We start from the raw sequence: 16,280 nt of genomic DNA on the forward strand, positions 1-16,280 counted from the left end.
CATAAGAACAAGGCTAATGGGTGCAAGCATTGTTCAAAGAATAAAGAACAATGGGAGCAGGACAAGCTCAGTCTTATGGATCAGAGGGGCCCCAAGAAGTTGGGATGACAACAGCTAGTGTGTGTGTGTGTGTGTGTGTGTGTGTGTGTGTGTGTGCGTGCTAGAGTTAGGACGGGGGGCGGGCACAGCGAGGGAAGTGAGTGACATGTGAAATACTGAGTCCCAAGCTGGATTGGATTTGGAGGAAGCTGTTTGGGAAGCTGGGGGTAACTTTGGCACAGCTTCCTTGGTTTAAATTTTCTTAATGCTTTTACAGAAAGACATTTCTATATTAAAATAAACATGAAAAAATACGAAATATATATAGGTTTCTTTTAAGATAAAAAAATACAACTTCTAAGAAATCACGACTGCCTCCAGAAGGCCGCTGGGTGTGGGTTCCCTCTCATGGCCATTAGGGTGACTAAGGATAAGATCGGAAATGAACAGGGAGCGAGGTCAAGATGGCGGACTGGGAGGACTCGGAATTCGCGTCTCCGCACAACCAGGGCACCTACCAGGCACCTGTGGGGGACCACAGACACCTAAGGGGACGGGAGGAACCCCCAGTGACCGGGTAGGCCGTGGGGCGTGGGGGGAGTGAAGGGGGAGGAGTAGTGGAGGCCAGATGGAACTGGTGACCCTGAGGGGCGGCTGGGGGAGGGGAAGGGATTCCACACCCGAAGGGGGAAATTGGGGAACCATTGGGAGGGCAGAGGAGCCAAAGGGAGCATGGCCAGGTTTCCCCTGACCACGTGGACCCCCAGGAACCTGCTGAGATCCCGGGCCTGATCCTCTGCCCACCGAGGCCCCCTCCAGCCGCGCGGGTCCTGAGGGAGTGGGAAGGAGGGAAGGGGGAGCAAAAGTAAAGGCCGGACCTCCAGGACCAGAATGGCTGGGGGAGGGAAGAAATCCCTACACCCAGAGGGACTCACCCACGGTTAGGGGTCCAGCTGCGATGGGGGAGACCCAGGGGGAGACCGTGTGGGAGGCATGCAGGAATGGAAGGGAAAGTGGCAGTGCTTTCCCTGTCCACTTGGGCACCGGGGAGCCTGTTGGGTTCCCAGGCCAATCCTCTGCCCTCGGAGCCTCCCTCCTGCTGTGCAGAACCCAAGCCCCGCCCTTACACCCCCGCCCAGGGCCCCACCTCTACACTCAGAGATCCCCTCTGAGACCCCCTCCAACATGCTGGGCCTAAACCCCACCCACACACGCTCACCCAGGGCCCTACCTCCAAACTCTGGAATTCCACACTCCAGAGGGCCTTCCTTCCACGCTGCCTCTCCCCTTCTGGGCAGTCCTAAGCCGAGGCCCCGCCCCACGCTTGAACGTTGCCCCGCCTAGGTCCCACCCCCAAGGCCTTTTCTGGCTGTATAGGTCTTGAGCCTAGACCCCACCCCACACTCAAACGTCACCCCCCCACCCACTTAGGTCCCACCCCACCCTAAACCCCACCCCTGCCTAAGTTCCACCCCCACAGCCAAGGCGTTTTTTTTTGTTTTTTTTCCTCTTTTTGACTGGGGTTCTGTTTTACCTTGTCAATTCATTGCTGTTGATTCTTTTATACTTTTATTTTTCCTAATAAATCTTTTATTTTTCCATTTTATTTTATTCTTTTTACTTTGTTATTGTTCTCTCCTTTTGGCTTGTTCCCCACCCCACCCCCCTTTTATTTTTCCCTTTTTCTGTTGTGGTTTTATTTTACCTTGTTTCAATTATAGTTTTATTTTTCCTAATATATTTTTTATCTTTCTAATTTTATTTTGTTTTTTATTCTTTGATGTTGTACTGCTTCTTTCTTTCTTTCTTTTTTTAAACTGTGCCACGAAGCTTGTGGGATCTTGGTTCCCAGGCCAGAGGTCAGGCGTGAGCTCCTGTGGTGGGAGCTCCGAGTCCAAACTGCTGGACTAACAGAGAACCTCAGACCCCAGGGAATATCAATTGGAGTGAGGCTGCCCAGAGGTCCTCATCTCAGCACCAAGACCCAGCTCTATCCAACTGCCTGCAAACTCCAGTGCTGTACGTCTCAGGTCAAACAACCAGTAAGACAGGAATACAGCACCACCCATAAAAACAAACAAATAAATAAAATGAAACAACAAAAAAATATGTTACAGATGACAGAGCAAGGTAAAAACCTACAAGACCAAATAAATGAAGATGAAATAGGCAACCTACCTGAAAAAGAATTCAGAGTAATGATAGTAAAGATGATCCAAAATCTCGGAAACAGAATGGAGAAAATACAAGAAACATTTAATAAGGATCTAGAAAAACTAAGGAGCAAGCAAACAGTGATGAACAACACAATTACTGAAATTAAAAATACTCTAGAAGGAATCAATAGCAGAATAACTGAAGCAGAAGAATGGATAAGTGAGCTGGAAGATAAAACGGTGGAAATAACTGCCAGGGAGCAGAATAAAGAAAAAAGAATGAAAAGAATTGAGGACAGTCTCAGACACCTCTGGGACAACGTTAAATGCACCAACATTTGAATTATAGGGGTCCCAGAAGAAGAAGAGAAAAAGAAAGTGTCTGAGAAAATATTTGAAGAGATTATAGTCAAAAACTTCCCTAACATGGGAAAGGAAATAGTCAATCAAGTCCAGGAAGCACAGAGAGTACCATATAGGATAAACCCAAAGAGAGACATGTCAGACACATGTTAATCAAACTATCAAAAATTAAATACAAAGAAAAAATATTAAAAGCAGCAAGGGAAAAACAACAAATAACATACAAAGGAATCCCCATAAGGTTAACAGCTGATCTTTCAGCCGAAACTCTGCAAGCCAGAAGGGAGTTGCAGGACATGTTTAAAGTGATGAAAGGGAAAAACCTACAACCAAGATTACTCTACCCAGCAAGGATCTCATTCAGATTCGATAGAGAAATTAAAACCTTTACAGACAAGCAAAAGCTAAGAGAATTCAGCACCACCAAACTAGCTTTACAACAAATGTTAAAGGAACTTCTCTAGGCAGGAAACACAAGAGAAGGAAAAGACCTACAATAACAAACCCAAAACAATTAAGAAAATGGTAATAGGAACATACATATCGATAATTACCTTAAATGTAAGTGGATTTAAATGCTCCAACCAAAAGACATAGGCTGGCTGCATGAATACAAAAACAAGACCCGTATATATGCTGTCTACAAGAGACCCACTTGAGACCTAGGGACACAAACAGACTGAAAGTGAGGGAATGGAAAAAGATACTCCATGCAAATGGAAATCAAAAGAAAGCTGGAGTAGCAATTCTCATGTCAGACAAAATAGACATTAAAATAAAGACTAGTACAAGAGAAAAAGAAGGACACTACATAATGATCAAGGGATCAATCCAAGAAGAGGATATAACAATTGTAAACATTTATGCACCCAACATAGGAGCACCTCAATACAAAGGCAAATGCTAACAGCCATAAAAGCAGAAACCAACAGTAACACAATCATAGTAGGGGACTTTAACACCCCACTTTCACCAATGGACAGATCATCCAAAATGAAAATAAATGAGGAAACACAAGCTTTAAATGATACATTAAACAAGATGGACTTAATTGATATTTATAGGACATTCCATCCAAAAACAACAGAATACACTTTCTTCTCAAGTGCTCATGGAACATTCTCCAGGATAGATCATATCTTGGGTCACAAATCAACCCTTGGTAAATTTAAGAAAATTGAAATCGTATCAAGTATCTTTTCAGACCACAATGCTATGAGACTAGATATCAATTACAGGGAAAAATGTGTAAAAAATACAAACACATGGAGGCTAAACAATACATTACTTAATAACCAAGAGATCACTGAAGAAATCGAAGAGGAAATCAAAAACTACCTAGAGACAAATGACAATGAAAACATGATGATCCAAAACCTATGGGATGCAGCAAGAGCAGTTCTAAGAGGGAAGTTTATAGCCATACAATCTTACCTTAAGAAACAAGAAACATCTCAAATAAACAACCTAACCTTACACCTAAAGCAATTAGAGGAAGAAGAACAAAAAAACCCCAAAGTTAGCAGAAGGAAAGAAATCATAAAGATCAGATCAGGAATAAATGAAAAAGAGATGAAGGAAACAATAGGAAAGATTAATAAAACTAAAAGTTGGTTCTTTGAGAAGATAAACAAAATTGATAAACCATTAGCCAGACTCATCAAGCAAAAAAGGGAGAAGACTCAAATCAACAGAATTAGAAATGAAAAAGGAGAAGTAACAACTGACACTGCAGAAATACAAAGTGTCATGAGAGATTACTACAAGCAACTATATGCCAATAAAATGGACAACCTGGAAGAACTGGACAAGTTCTTAGAAAAGTACAATCTTCCGAGACTGAACCAGGAAGAAATAGAAAATATACACAGACCAATCACAAGCACTGAAATTGAAACTGTGATTAAAAACCTTCCAACAAACAAAAGCCCAGGACCAGATGGCTTCACAGGTGAATTCTATCAAACATTTAGAGAAGAGCTAACACCTATCCTTCTCAAACTCTTCCAAAATATAGCAGAGGGAGGAACACTCCCAAACTCATTCCACGAGGCCACCATCACCCTGATACCAAAACCAGACAAAGATGTCACAAAGAAAGAAAACTACAGGCCAATATCACTGATGAACATAGATGCAAAAACCCTCAACAAAATACAAGCAAACAGAATCCAACAGCACATTAAAAGGATCATACACCATGATCAAGTGGGGTTTATGCCAGGAATGCAAGGATTCTTCAATATATGCAAATCAATCAATGTGATACACCATATTAACAAATTGAAGATAAAAACCATATGATCATCTCAATAGATGCAGAGAAAGCTTTTGACAAAATTCAACACCCATTTATTATAAAAACCCTCCAGAAAGTAGGCATAGAGGGAACTTATCTCAACATAATAAAGGCCATATATGACAAACCCACAGCCAATGTCATCCTGAATGGTGAAAAACTGAAACCATTTCCACTAAGATCAGGAACAAGACAAGGTTGCTAACTCTCACCACTATTATTCAACATAGTTTTGGAAGTTTTAGCCACAGCAATCAGAGAAGAAAAAGAAATAGAAGGAATCCAAATCAGAAAAGAAGAAGTAAAGCTGTCACTGTTTGCAGATGACATGATACTATACATAGAGAATCCTAAAAATGCCAGCAGAGAACTACTAGAGCTAATCAGTGAATTTAGTAAAGTAGCAGGATACAAAATTAATGCACAGAAATCTCTTGCATTCCTATACACTAATGATGAAAATTCTGAAAGAGAAATTAAGGAAACACTCCCATTTACCATTGCAACAAAAAGAATAAAATACCTAGGAATAAACCTACCTAAGGAGACAAAAGACCTGTATGTAGAAAACTATAAGACACTGATGAAAGAAATTAAAGATGATACCAACAGATGGAGAGATATACCATGTTCTTGGATTGGAAGAATCAACATTGTGAAAATGACTATACTACCCAAAGCAATCTACAGATTCAATGCAATCCCTATCAAACTACCACTGGCATTTTTCTCAGAACTAGAACAAAAAAGTTCACAATTTGTATGGAAACACAAAAGACCCCAAATAGCCAAAGCAATTTTGAGAAAGAAAAACAGAGCTGGAGGAATCAGGCTCTCTGACTTCAGACTACTACAAAGCTACAGTAATCATGACAGTATGGTACTGGCACAAAAACAGAAATATAGATCAATGGAACAGGATAGAAAGCCCAGAGATAAACCCACGCACATATGGTCACCTTATTTTTGATAAAAGAGGCAAGAATATACAATGGAGAAAAGACAGCCTCTTCAATAAGTGGTGCTGGGAAAACAGGACAGCTACATGTAAAAGAATGAAATTAGAACACTCCCTAACACCATACACAAAAATAAACTCAAAATGGATTAAAGACCTAAATGTAAGGCCAGACACTATCAAACTCTTAGAGGAAAACATAGGCAGAACACTCTATGACATAAATCACAGCAAGGTCTTTTTTGGCCTACCTCCTAGAGAAATGGAAATAAAAACAAAAATAAACAAGTGGGACCTAATGAAACTTAAAAGCTTTTGCAAAGCAAAGGAAACCATAAACAAGACAAAAAGACAAGCCTCAGAATGGGAGAAAATATTTGCAAATGAAGCAACTGACAAAGGATTAATCTCCAAAATATACAAGCAGGTCATGCAGCTCAATATCAAAAAAACAAACAACCCAATCCAAAAATGGGCAGAAGACCTAAATAGACATTTCTCCAAAGAAGATATACGGATTGCCAACAAACACATGAAAAGATGCTCAACATCACTAATCATTAGAGAAATGCAAATCAAAACTACAGTGAGGTATCACCTCACACCAGTCAGAACGGCCATCATCAAAAACTCTACAAACAATAAATGCTAGAGAGGGTGTAGAGAAAAGAGAAGCCTCTTGCACTGTTGGTGGGAATGTAAATTGATACAGCCACTATGGAGAACAGTATGGAGGCTCCTTAAAAAAACTAAAAATAGAACTACCATATGACCCAGCAATCCCACTACTGGGCATATACCCTGAGCAAACCATAATTCAAAAAGAGCCATGTACCACAATGTTCATTGCAGCACTATTTACAATAGCCAGGACATGGAAGCAACCTAGGTGTCCACCAACAGATGAATGGATAAAGAAGATGTGGCACATATATACAATGGAATATTACTCAGCCATAAAAAGAAATGAAATTGAGTTATTTGTAGTGAGGTGGATGGACCTAGAGACTGTCATACAAAGGGAAGTAAGTCAAAAAGAGAAAAATAAATACTGTATGCTAATACATATATATGGAATCTAAAAAAAAATGGTTCTGATGAGCCTAGAGCCAGGACAGGAATAAAGACACAGACGTAGAGAATGGACTGGAGGACATGGGGAGGGGGAAGGGTAAGCTGGGACTAAGTGAGAGAGTAACATGGACATATATACACTATCAAATGTAAAATAGATAGCCAGTGGGAAGCAGCTGCATAGCACAGGGAGATCAGCTCGGTGCTTTGCGACCACCTAGAGACGTGGGATAGGGAGGGTGGGAGGGAGGCGGAAGAGGGAGGGGATATGGGGATATACGTATGCATATAGCTGATTCACTTTGTTATACAGTAGAAACTAACACAACATTTTAAAGCAATTATACTCCAATAAAGATGTGAAAAAAAAAAAGAAAAAGAAAACCAAGGGATGAGATCGGAGATGCCCTGACATCCCTGGTCGATTTAACTTTCACGGCACCTCTGTGAGGTAGCGGCAATCACGCCTACAGATGAGAAAACAGGCCCAGCGAGGGTGTGTAACGTGCTCGAGGTCACACAGCTCATGAGCAGCAGAATCCGAACTCAAACCAGGTTCTTGGTCCAAGTACAAGTTCTTTCTGCAACAGACTGAGTGGTTGATAAATGAGATATGGGGGGAAATAAAGCTGAAATAGGCTGTTGCTAAATCACGGAGGTTCTTGAAAGCCAGCCCAAAAGAAAGGTTGCAAGCCAAAAAGAATATTCACGGCCCACTAGGGTTAGACCCAAAAGGTGAGAAGAAGAGGAGCAATATGGCCCCAAGAGAGCTAGTTATTCTCATCCCAGCTTCTTTGGAGCCACCTCTTATCCCTGAGACTGAGGGTGACCTGCGTTGAGCAGTGGCATTGTTCCCATGGATATAGTAGGAAGCACACCTCTTTCTCTTTGTTTTCTACTTAATGTTGTTCTGCCAGGCACAGAGCCCTCAGAATCACCGAGCAGCCCCTTCTGGAACTGAACACTGGAGAAAGGGTGTCGGCCACCTGTAACTTCTCCCAAGGTGCCCTTCCCACGACTAGGATATATCCCGTAGTCAGTCGATGCAACAGGAGAGAACCGTGTTACCGGATCTGAAAGGAAATCGATGGAGAGTGGGAACCGTTGCGGGCAGTTGCAATTTTCTAGATCTATTACTTTGCATTTGGAGATCAGTGAAACAAAACGTCGTGTTGCTATGAAAATCAAGAGATTTATGTAGTTTTTATCGTAGGAAAACAGCAACTTCATAAAGGACCCCAAATGGTAACTTAGTGGAAATAAAAAGTGAAGAGTTGCGTGTGGCTTGAGAGAAGTGGAAAAGTGCTCCTTTGACTAGGAAATGGTGGTTACACTTTGCAGCTGCATGTCATTGTCTTTCTTCCTTTCCTTTTCTTTCTTTAGAATGCACTGAGAGAGTTTGTTGAGAAACCAGCCAACATCCTGGAGATCCTCAGGCCACCTCAAGTACTGCTGTTTCTGGACGAATCCTCTGATGGAGCGATGCTTCATCAGCTGGTACTGGGACAGGGACCCCACCACCACCATGATGAGGGCGCCACTGAGGTCAGCTAAGCACCTGCTCTGGGCGTAACTGAAGGCTTCGAGGCACCACCCGTCTCTAAGGAAGTGTCTGCTCACGAGACAGACAACCTTTCTGCTGTTCCACAGGGCATCCTGGATGTTGGTGATGTGGTTTTCCCCGGGCAAAAAGTCTCTCTCTTCAAAGCACAGGTTAAATCTGTTTTGGTTGCTGTATTGGGCATCCAGGTGTTTGATCAAAGCATTCTGCACCCATTCAAAGTCTTTGCTACTGAAGCACAAATAGGCATCGTATTTGTACGTCTCTGATTCTCTTCCCTCGATGGGGTCCTTGAACACCAGTCTCTGGGCTTTCTTATAACAGATGAAACAAAACCCCCGAAACTTCGTAACGATGAGGATGGCCACGAGGAACAGAGTCAAAGTGACAGTGAAGAAGATGAAAAGGGAAAACTTTAGGGACTTTAAAACTTCCTCTTCATCACAGTCTTCCGTGGAAAGAGAGTAGAGGGGAGCTCCAGCCATGGAGCTCGGGTACATGCAGTATATGTCTGCCGGAGAGCCAAATATTGTGACGTTGGTTTGATTGAGCCAAATGATAAAAGGGCTAAGTTCGCACTCACAGATGAACTTGTTATGAGTTATGTCCACGGCACTCAGCGATGCAAATAAATCAGGATCAGGAGAGAGGAGCTGGTTTCCGGATAAATCCAGGACCTCTAAATTAGCAGGTAAGTCGCCAGGAAAAAGAACGGTCAGCCTGTTGTCCTTGAGGCTGAGTCCCCTCAGTGCAATCAGATGACGAAATACTCCTGGTGGAAGGAAATTCAGGTAGTTTTTATTCAAATACAGGACTCGGAGATGCGAAAGCCCCTTAAAAACATCCCAGCAGAACCCGCCTCCCCAGGCAAGCTGCAACATATTTTCTTCAAGGAAAAGCTCTTCTAAGCTGAGGTTCTCTGAAGGGGCATGGTTTTGGTTACAAAAGGAAAAGCGATTTTGATTTAAAATGAGAATCCGGAGATGAGGTACCTGGAGAAGGAAGTAGAGATTATCCAGATTTTCCAGCCTATTCTCTGATAAGGTGATGAAGTTAGCTGTAAGTGCGATGTTCGGCAAAGTAGCCAGTTTATTGCCACTCAAGAAGATATTAGGTATGCTCGGAAGAAAAGAAATAGTTTTAAGAGCATTATCCCGGAGATCCAAGGTGTTTAATTTCTCCAGGAATCTGAATGTTTGGTCCTGAATGATCCCGATGTGATTCTTTTGCAGATCAATATAGGCTACCTTAGGTAGTCCATAGAAACTAGAACTATACAATTCCCCCAGAAGGTTATGTGATATATTGAGAACTTGGAGGTTGTCGAGTCCATAAAATGCTTTGCCTGCAATATTGTTTATCTTGTTGTAGGCGAGGTTCAGAACCTTCAACTCCTTGAGCGTCTCAAAGAGTTGGAAGTTCAGGGAGAAGATAAACCCATGTGAAAGGTCCAGCTGTATCACTGAGCTTCTGGCCAGACCAGCAAAGGTGTGCTGGTCAGGATCTTTGATGTTAGTGAAGCCAAACCCAGAACCCATCACGTGATGGGTAAGAACCAAAGAGAAAATCTGGCTTCCATTGATGGCATTGCTGAAGTTTCTTGTGACGTCCACTGCCCAGCCATTGCCAGAAACATCTAAGGTTTCCAGGACCATGTTTCTGAATGGGTTCAGACATTTCCCCCAGTCCACTGAGACCCTGTTGTACAGGTTATTACCAGCAAGGCTTAAAAAGGAGAGTGTTTTTCCCTGGAGGGGTTTGAGCTCGTGCTCACATACAGTGGTTATTTGGTTGAGGGAAAGATCGATGGACTTCAAGGAATTCAATTCCCCGAATGAAGGATGAAGGTAAAGACTCTGAATCTGATTTTTGGATAGGTCCAAGTGAGTCAAAGACCCCAAGGTTCTGAAATAGCCATCTTTTAATACAGCACTGGAGAGACCACAGTAAAACAGTCGAAGTTCGGAGAGATGGGGCAGTTCCTGAAAAGCATCTGGGTGCAAAAAGTCTATCTGACTTTTGCCCAGGTCCAAGATTCTGAGATTGGGCAGGTTTTGGAAGGCTTCTTTGTCAATGGTCAAGGGGGTAAACTGAGTCCCGAGCTCCAGCAGCTGCAGCTGCTCCAGGAAGGGGAAGGACGCGGTTGTGACTGTCCTGATGTAGTTGAAGCTGAGCAGGAGGCTCTTGGTGGTGCTGGGGACCTGGGGGACTTGGGTGAGGTTGCAGAAACGATATAAGGCTCTCCAACCATCGAAGAAGCAGGAAGAAATTCCAAGCGCGGGACTGGCCATGAGCACGATTCTTAAGAGAAGGTCCAGGTGGTCTCCCATGATCCTATGGAGAAGACGGGAGAGTGAAAACGCAGGAATCTAAGCTCAAGGCATTGTGCATGGGCTGTTAGGGCTTGGGGGATTCCTCTGTGATGTGGCTTTTCCTTAGACCCTTTGTTTCTCTGGATCCATGGCTGTAGCTGTTGGCAGATACTGTCTGGTGTAGACAGAGCTTTTCTCACTCTCTATCATTTATGTTGCATTTTTCTACATAGCAAGCACGGTTCTAAGTACTTTAGAAATACTTCATTTAACCTTTATGATAACTCTGCATTCATTCCTAAGTCTGTGCCTTCATTCATTCAAGATTTGCTGATGGAAGTTGGAGAAAACGGCAGGAGGAGATACATTTTAACTTCACCTCAGCCAGGGACCCCATTCCTAGCCCAAGGCAGGCTCAGCTGAGGAGTGGAAAATAAATCCACTGATTTTCTTCCCCCTCTAACCTGTCAAGGATACTAGGTCATCTCCATTCATCCATCCTTACTCCCTACACAGTGCGTCTTATAACATAAAAACTGGGTATGTCCTTTTCCACAAAGAGTCAGATTTCCACAGTTTAACAAAAATGTATTCAGCACCTCCTGCATGCCTGGCACTTGTGTGACCCCATGAGTGTACAACTAAACAGAAACCAGTCCCCTTGCCTAAGCCCAATGGGTGAATTGACTGTCCGAGTTGAGCATTTGCCTCACACACACAGCAGCAAAAGGCACTGAATGAGTGTGTCTGGTCATGTTCCCAGTGCTGTGCTGGGAGCTGTGAGGGGTACAGAGAAAGTGCACGAGGGCCCACCCCTCAGAGAGCTTCGCCTCTACCCATCTGCACGGCACCTCCGCCTTGGTGCCTGCGAAGTATTCAACTTGCTCTACGTGTAATATCTGAAGGCTTCTGTTGCAAGGTAAGGAAAGACCTACATGGCTCAGAGGGCAGGAGAATGAGGGGGAAAGAAAAGACAGAAATAGGAAGAGGGCCCTGGTTTATAAAACCATCACTGGCACAGTTTCAATATCAGGGTAGACAACGTGAAGCAGTCATGGTACTAGAGGAGGCACCGGCCCTGGACCACTTGCCGGCTCTGAAGACGTTTCGCTGTGTTGGGGTAATTTGTGGTGGGGTTTCCATAGCACCTTTGAGGCTGTGACACACAATTTACAGCAAATCAGAAGTAGACATTGACTTCTGAGTTGACCCAAAATATCAGAAGCAGGCATTTACACATTAAGAGTAGGGCGGCATTGTATACTGATGTATACTGTCAGGTGAGATACAACTATTGCCATTTCATATCTGAAATTAAACAATTTCTTGTTGTTAGAAATTAAATATAACCTACTATTAAAAACAAACCAACAACCAGGCATTTAATAATCATTAGAAAAAACTCGCTGAGAATGTTTATCACGGCTCTTAATTTCTCCACCGTTTCCACCCAGAGGCTCAGGGTAACAACAGCAGGGTCACCTCTGTTCCCTGAAACGTCACCCACACTTCAGCAGGTCCTGTCAGTTTCACCTTCCAAGTCTACTCGGTTCAAGCCGCCATCTCTTGATGGGGCTAGACTTGGGACTTCTTACTGGTCTCTCTTATATCTGGGCTGACTCTCCATTTTCCAAACAGCAGCCAGCGTGTTCTTCTAGAAACATAACCCAGGTGATACCACGCCTCTCTGCACAGAGCCCTTCCTTCTCCTCCCACTGCTCTGGGAATAAAATCCTGCAAAGACTTCCTTCATCTGGCTCTTGCCTGTCTCTTCAGCATCCCCCTCAATAACTTGTTCAATTAATATCTGCTGAGCATCTATGTGTCTGGCACTGTTTTAGGAAGAGGAGATACAGTGGTAAACACAATAGACCAAGCCTGCCCTTTTGCTCTCCAAAAATGCACATTTGCATCATATACCAAAACTTGCACCTGATTTCAGAGGGTTCACTGACCTCCTGAAGGCTACCCCTTTCAACCTCATGATGAGAACCCTTAGTCTACATATAAAAACCACCACGTTTTATGTTCTAGAACAGGGCTTGGAAAACTTTTTCTGTAAAGGGCCAGATGGTAAATATTTTAGGCTTTGCAGTCCAAATACTGTAGCTTGCCAACCTCTGTTCTAGAAGAAAAGAGAAGAGAGACTTTGATTTCACAAACGAGGATTTTAAGTGACTGCAAGATAAATGTGCCCTGATATTGAACTGATATTTGCAGGAAAGAACTAGCCTGGCCCCCACACTGCTGACAGTTTTGCAGCTGTTGTTTTATCCAAACATCAGAATGAATTCTCATCTTATGTAATCTGACAGGAAAATCCCTGCAGAGACGTGGAAGTGAGAGCACCAGTTCAGAATAACAGAGTTAAGATGTCTAGTTTCAATTCTGTCTTTTTACAGACCACTCAGGGCTGGCCTCGAAACGCTTACACTGTACTGGGCGGCTTGACCTTGAATTTGTAGTAATAACAGGTGAAAGAAAGCCCCAAACAATACATATTCAAGATACTGAATTTTCAAGTCCATAATAGGGAAGCTAAAATTAAACCATAAGGTAGATAAGGCCAGCTGAACAAACAGATTTTAAAGAAAATTGTCTGGGCTTATGTCATATTAGAAAGATATCGTGCAGACCTATTTTCTTATGAAATACAGCAAGGTGTGAAATAGCTACATCTTCATCTCTGAAGCAGACTTCTGTGGGTCAGGTGCCAGGACAGGTGAGCAGAGAAGCCAGGTGAGCTGAGCTGACAGGAGTCTGGAGGGGTTATTCATGAAGACAGAAGCTGGGAGGAGGGACCACCCACGCAGGGGTGTCGTGGAATGAGAGCCAGGAGCCAAAACGCGTTGAAATGAATATGAATGAGCACTGATACAGGGCAAATCTAATTCAAAGATGAGAACCAGGCCATGAAGTTGTTTCAGACCCGACCAGACCTCAGAAACATGAGCGACCAAGAGTGAAGTGTAGGCAGTGAGACAGGCCAGGTGGGCAGCAGCTGTGGACTTTGGGAACCCAAGAGAGAAGATCAAATGACCTAAAACCCCAAACCCTGAATGGGTTGAAGCCAGAGGGAGCAAGAGGGATGAGGGTGTGTGGAGTAAGGCCCCGAAGAAGAAGCCTGTGCTAGCCGGGGCCACTTGCTTCTTTCTCCCAAAGTGCAGGTCGCCAACGGCAGCTTCTGACCCTGCAGAGGAGGGCGCCATCTAGTGGTGGCTGGAGTGAGTTCTCTGAGGCAGCAGGTAGAGGAACCCAACAGCGCGCTCCTAAACCATTATTGAAAAGATGGTGAGTAGCGACAGGTACTTACACTGTTAGTTCTGCCATCAGGCGACACAGGCATTCCTTCCTAAAAATCACTCAGTTACGCAAAATCACACAACAAAACCACAGGGCTTCTGGGAAAAAAGAGGACGGCGTGTAGCACTCAAAACCTTCATCGGTGGCACCTAAAAAACCTAATAAAAATGGTAGCACCATTTTACACGTGTTAGGCGGTTAAGAAATACATACACACTACAATAAATATTCCTTTACCTTGTAAAAGATCTGAAGGTTGCTGCCTCGGGAGCTACTGTGAGATGCTGGACGGAGGGGGTTATTTGGTATCAGGGGAAGTTGTACACCAGTTGGGGATGGGTGTTGGCTCAAATCACAGGCGGAGCAAGGAGGTCACTGGCAGATTTTTGAGGTCTTTTCCTTCATCATATGTAGGTCGGTTCAGCTGGGTACAGTTTTCTTCATTTAAACTTAAGATATGGCACCTAAGCAAATGCAAATTTCATGTTCACTAATATGCTAATGTTGTTCCCTAATATATCAATAACTTCCCTAATATATCAGTATTGTTCCTTAATATGTCAATGTGTTGGAACAGATTCATTATTTCAGAACAAGCATTATAGCAGAACTGACTGTACTCTCATTCAAGGCTAACAGTTCCAATTAAGAGTAGAAAAAAAGGAGGTTCTATATATGAGTCTACCCTCTGTGCCTGTGTGATAGAGTTTGGAGAAGCCATGGGACTGGCTTGGGAATCATCCCTGGGGACCAGTGTGGACTCAGGTCCCAAAGGGCTCAGAGACTCGAGTGGATAGTGTCACCTCCAGCAGCTTCAGCTGGTTCCTGTTTCAACAGGAGACTGAATGGGAAGAGGAAGTTCTCAATCCTGGCGACACATTAACCACCGGGGAGCCTCGAGCCCGCTGAAGCCCAGGCTTCCAATAGACCAGTTAAATGAGACTCTTGGGGGGGACGCTCGGGGGTCTGTACTCTTAACAAGTATGTGAATTTTGTACACACCCACATTTTAGAATCACTGGTATAAACCAATGGTACTCTAACTTGGCCATACATTGGAATCACCGGGGGACTTTAAAAATAATACAGGTTCCTGGGTCCCATCTGAGAGGTGAGGTTGGTCTGGGGTGTGGCTAAGGCATCCCGAGTCGTTAAATCTCTCCAGGTGATTCCAATTTCTGAAGGTCGGCTCACACGGCTGCAATTCTAACTGTACCTGGGAACCACACAGGGTGCTTTAAAACTGCTGACTCCACAAATCAGACATAGAACTATCACAGGACCCCGCAATTCCACTTCTGGGCATATATATATATACCCCAAAGAATTGAAAGCAGGAACTCAAACAGATATTTGCACACCACGTTCATAGTGGCATTATTCACAACAGCCAACAGGTAAAAACGATCCCAATGCCCGCTGACAGATGACGAGATAGAATGTGGTACACATACGATGGAATACTATAAAGTCTTAAAAAGGAAGGAAATCCTGGCACATGCTTCATCATACATGAACCTTAAAGACGTTATGCTAAGTGAAATAAGCCAGTCACAAAAGCACATATACTGTGTGATTCCACTGAGATGAGGTCCTTAGAGTAGCCAAATTCGGAGAGACAGAAAGTGGAATAGAGGTTGCCAGGGGCTGGAGGAGGGAGGATGGGGATCTACGGTTCTGTAGGTTCAGAATTGCTATTTGGGATGATGAGAAATTTCTGGAGATGGATGATCGTGAGGGTAACACAGCAATGTGAATGTCCTTAATGCCACTAAACTGGACACTTAAAAAGGTTAAAATGGTGAATTTCATGCCCTGTATATTTGACCACAATCAGAAAATAAAATTAAAGAGAAAAAACCAACACCACTGCTACCTGAGCCTAACTCCTGGAAATTCAGTTCGGTAGGTCAGGTGGAGCCGGGGAAGTGCGTTTTATGGCCCAGGTACTTTGAAGCGAGTGGTCCTCAGGCCATGCTTTGAGAGACGCAGGTCTAAAGGATTCCCTCCAGCTCAGAAGCCCCGTGATTCTCTTAGAGGAAGAGGGCTGGTAGGAAATTCAGAGGGCTGTAGAGAACTGGGTTTTGATTATTGAGGCTAACTTGCGTCGAGGGCTCTGAGGGGTAACAGGAAGAGCACAATCAATGCGGGCCTCAATACTCCTGCCAAACGCTGTTAATTGAGATAATGAGACCAGAGAGAGAAGGGTCGGCAG

At 43.7% G+C, this 16,280-nt stretch overlaps 1 protein-coding gene across 8 annotated transcripts in view; it reads right to left on the reverse strand.

Moving 5' to 3' along the window:
* TLR5 (toll like receptor 5) overlaps nucleotides 1-16,280 on the reverse strand; it is a 60,236-nt gene that overhangs the window by 28,870 nt on the left and 15,086 nt on the right. For 3 of the 8 annotated variants that reach the window (XM_082389864.1, XM_082389865.1, XM_082389867.1), the window contains one exon: nucleotides 4,746-10,784. The exons of 2 other annotated variants lie outside the window; for them this stretch is intronic. In XM_082389864.1, the coding sequence (XP_082245990.1) occupies nucleotides 8,204-10,780 (2,577 nt within the window). In that variant the 5' untranslated portion in view covers nucleotides 10,781-10,784 and the 3' untranslated portion in view covers nucleotides 4,746-8,203. 3 more of the 8 variants (XM_082389866.1, XM_082389863.1, XR_014243925.1) reach the window with 3 other exon arrangements.

Source organism: Balaenoptera borealis, assembly GCF_965194805.1.
Source record: "Balaenoptera borealis genome assembly, chromosome: 1".
Classification (NCBI taxonomy): Eukaryota; Metazoa; Chordata; class Mammalia; order Artiodactyla; family Balaenopteridae; genus Balaenoptera; species Balaenoptera borealis.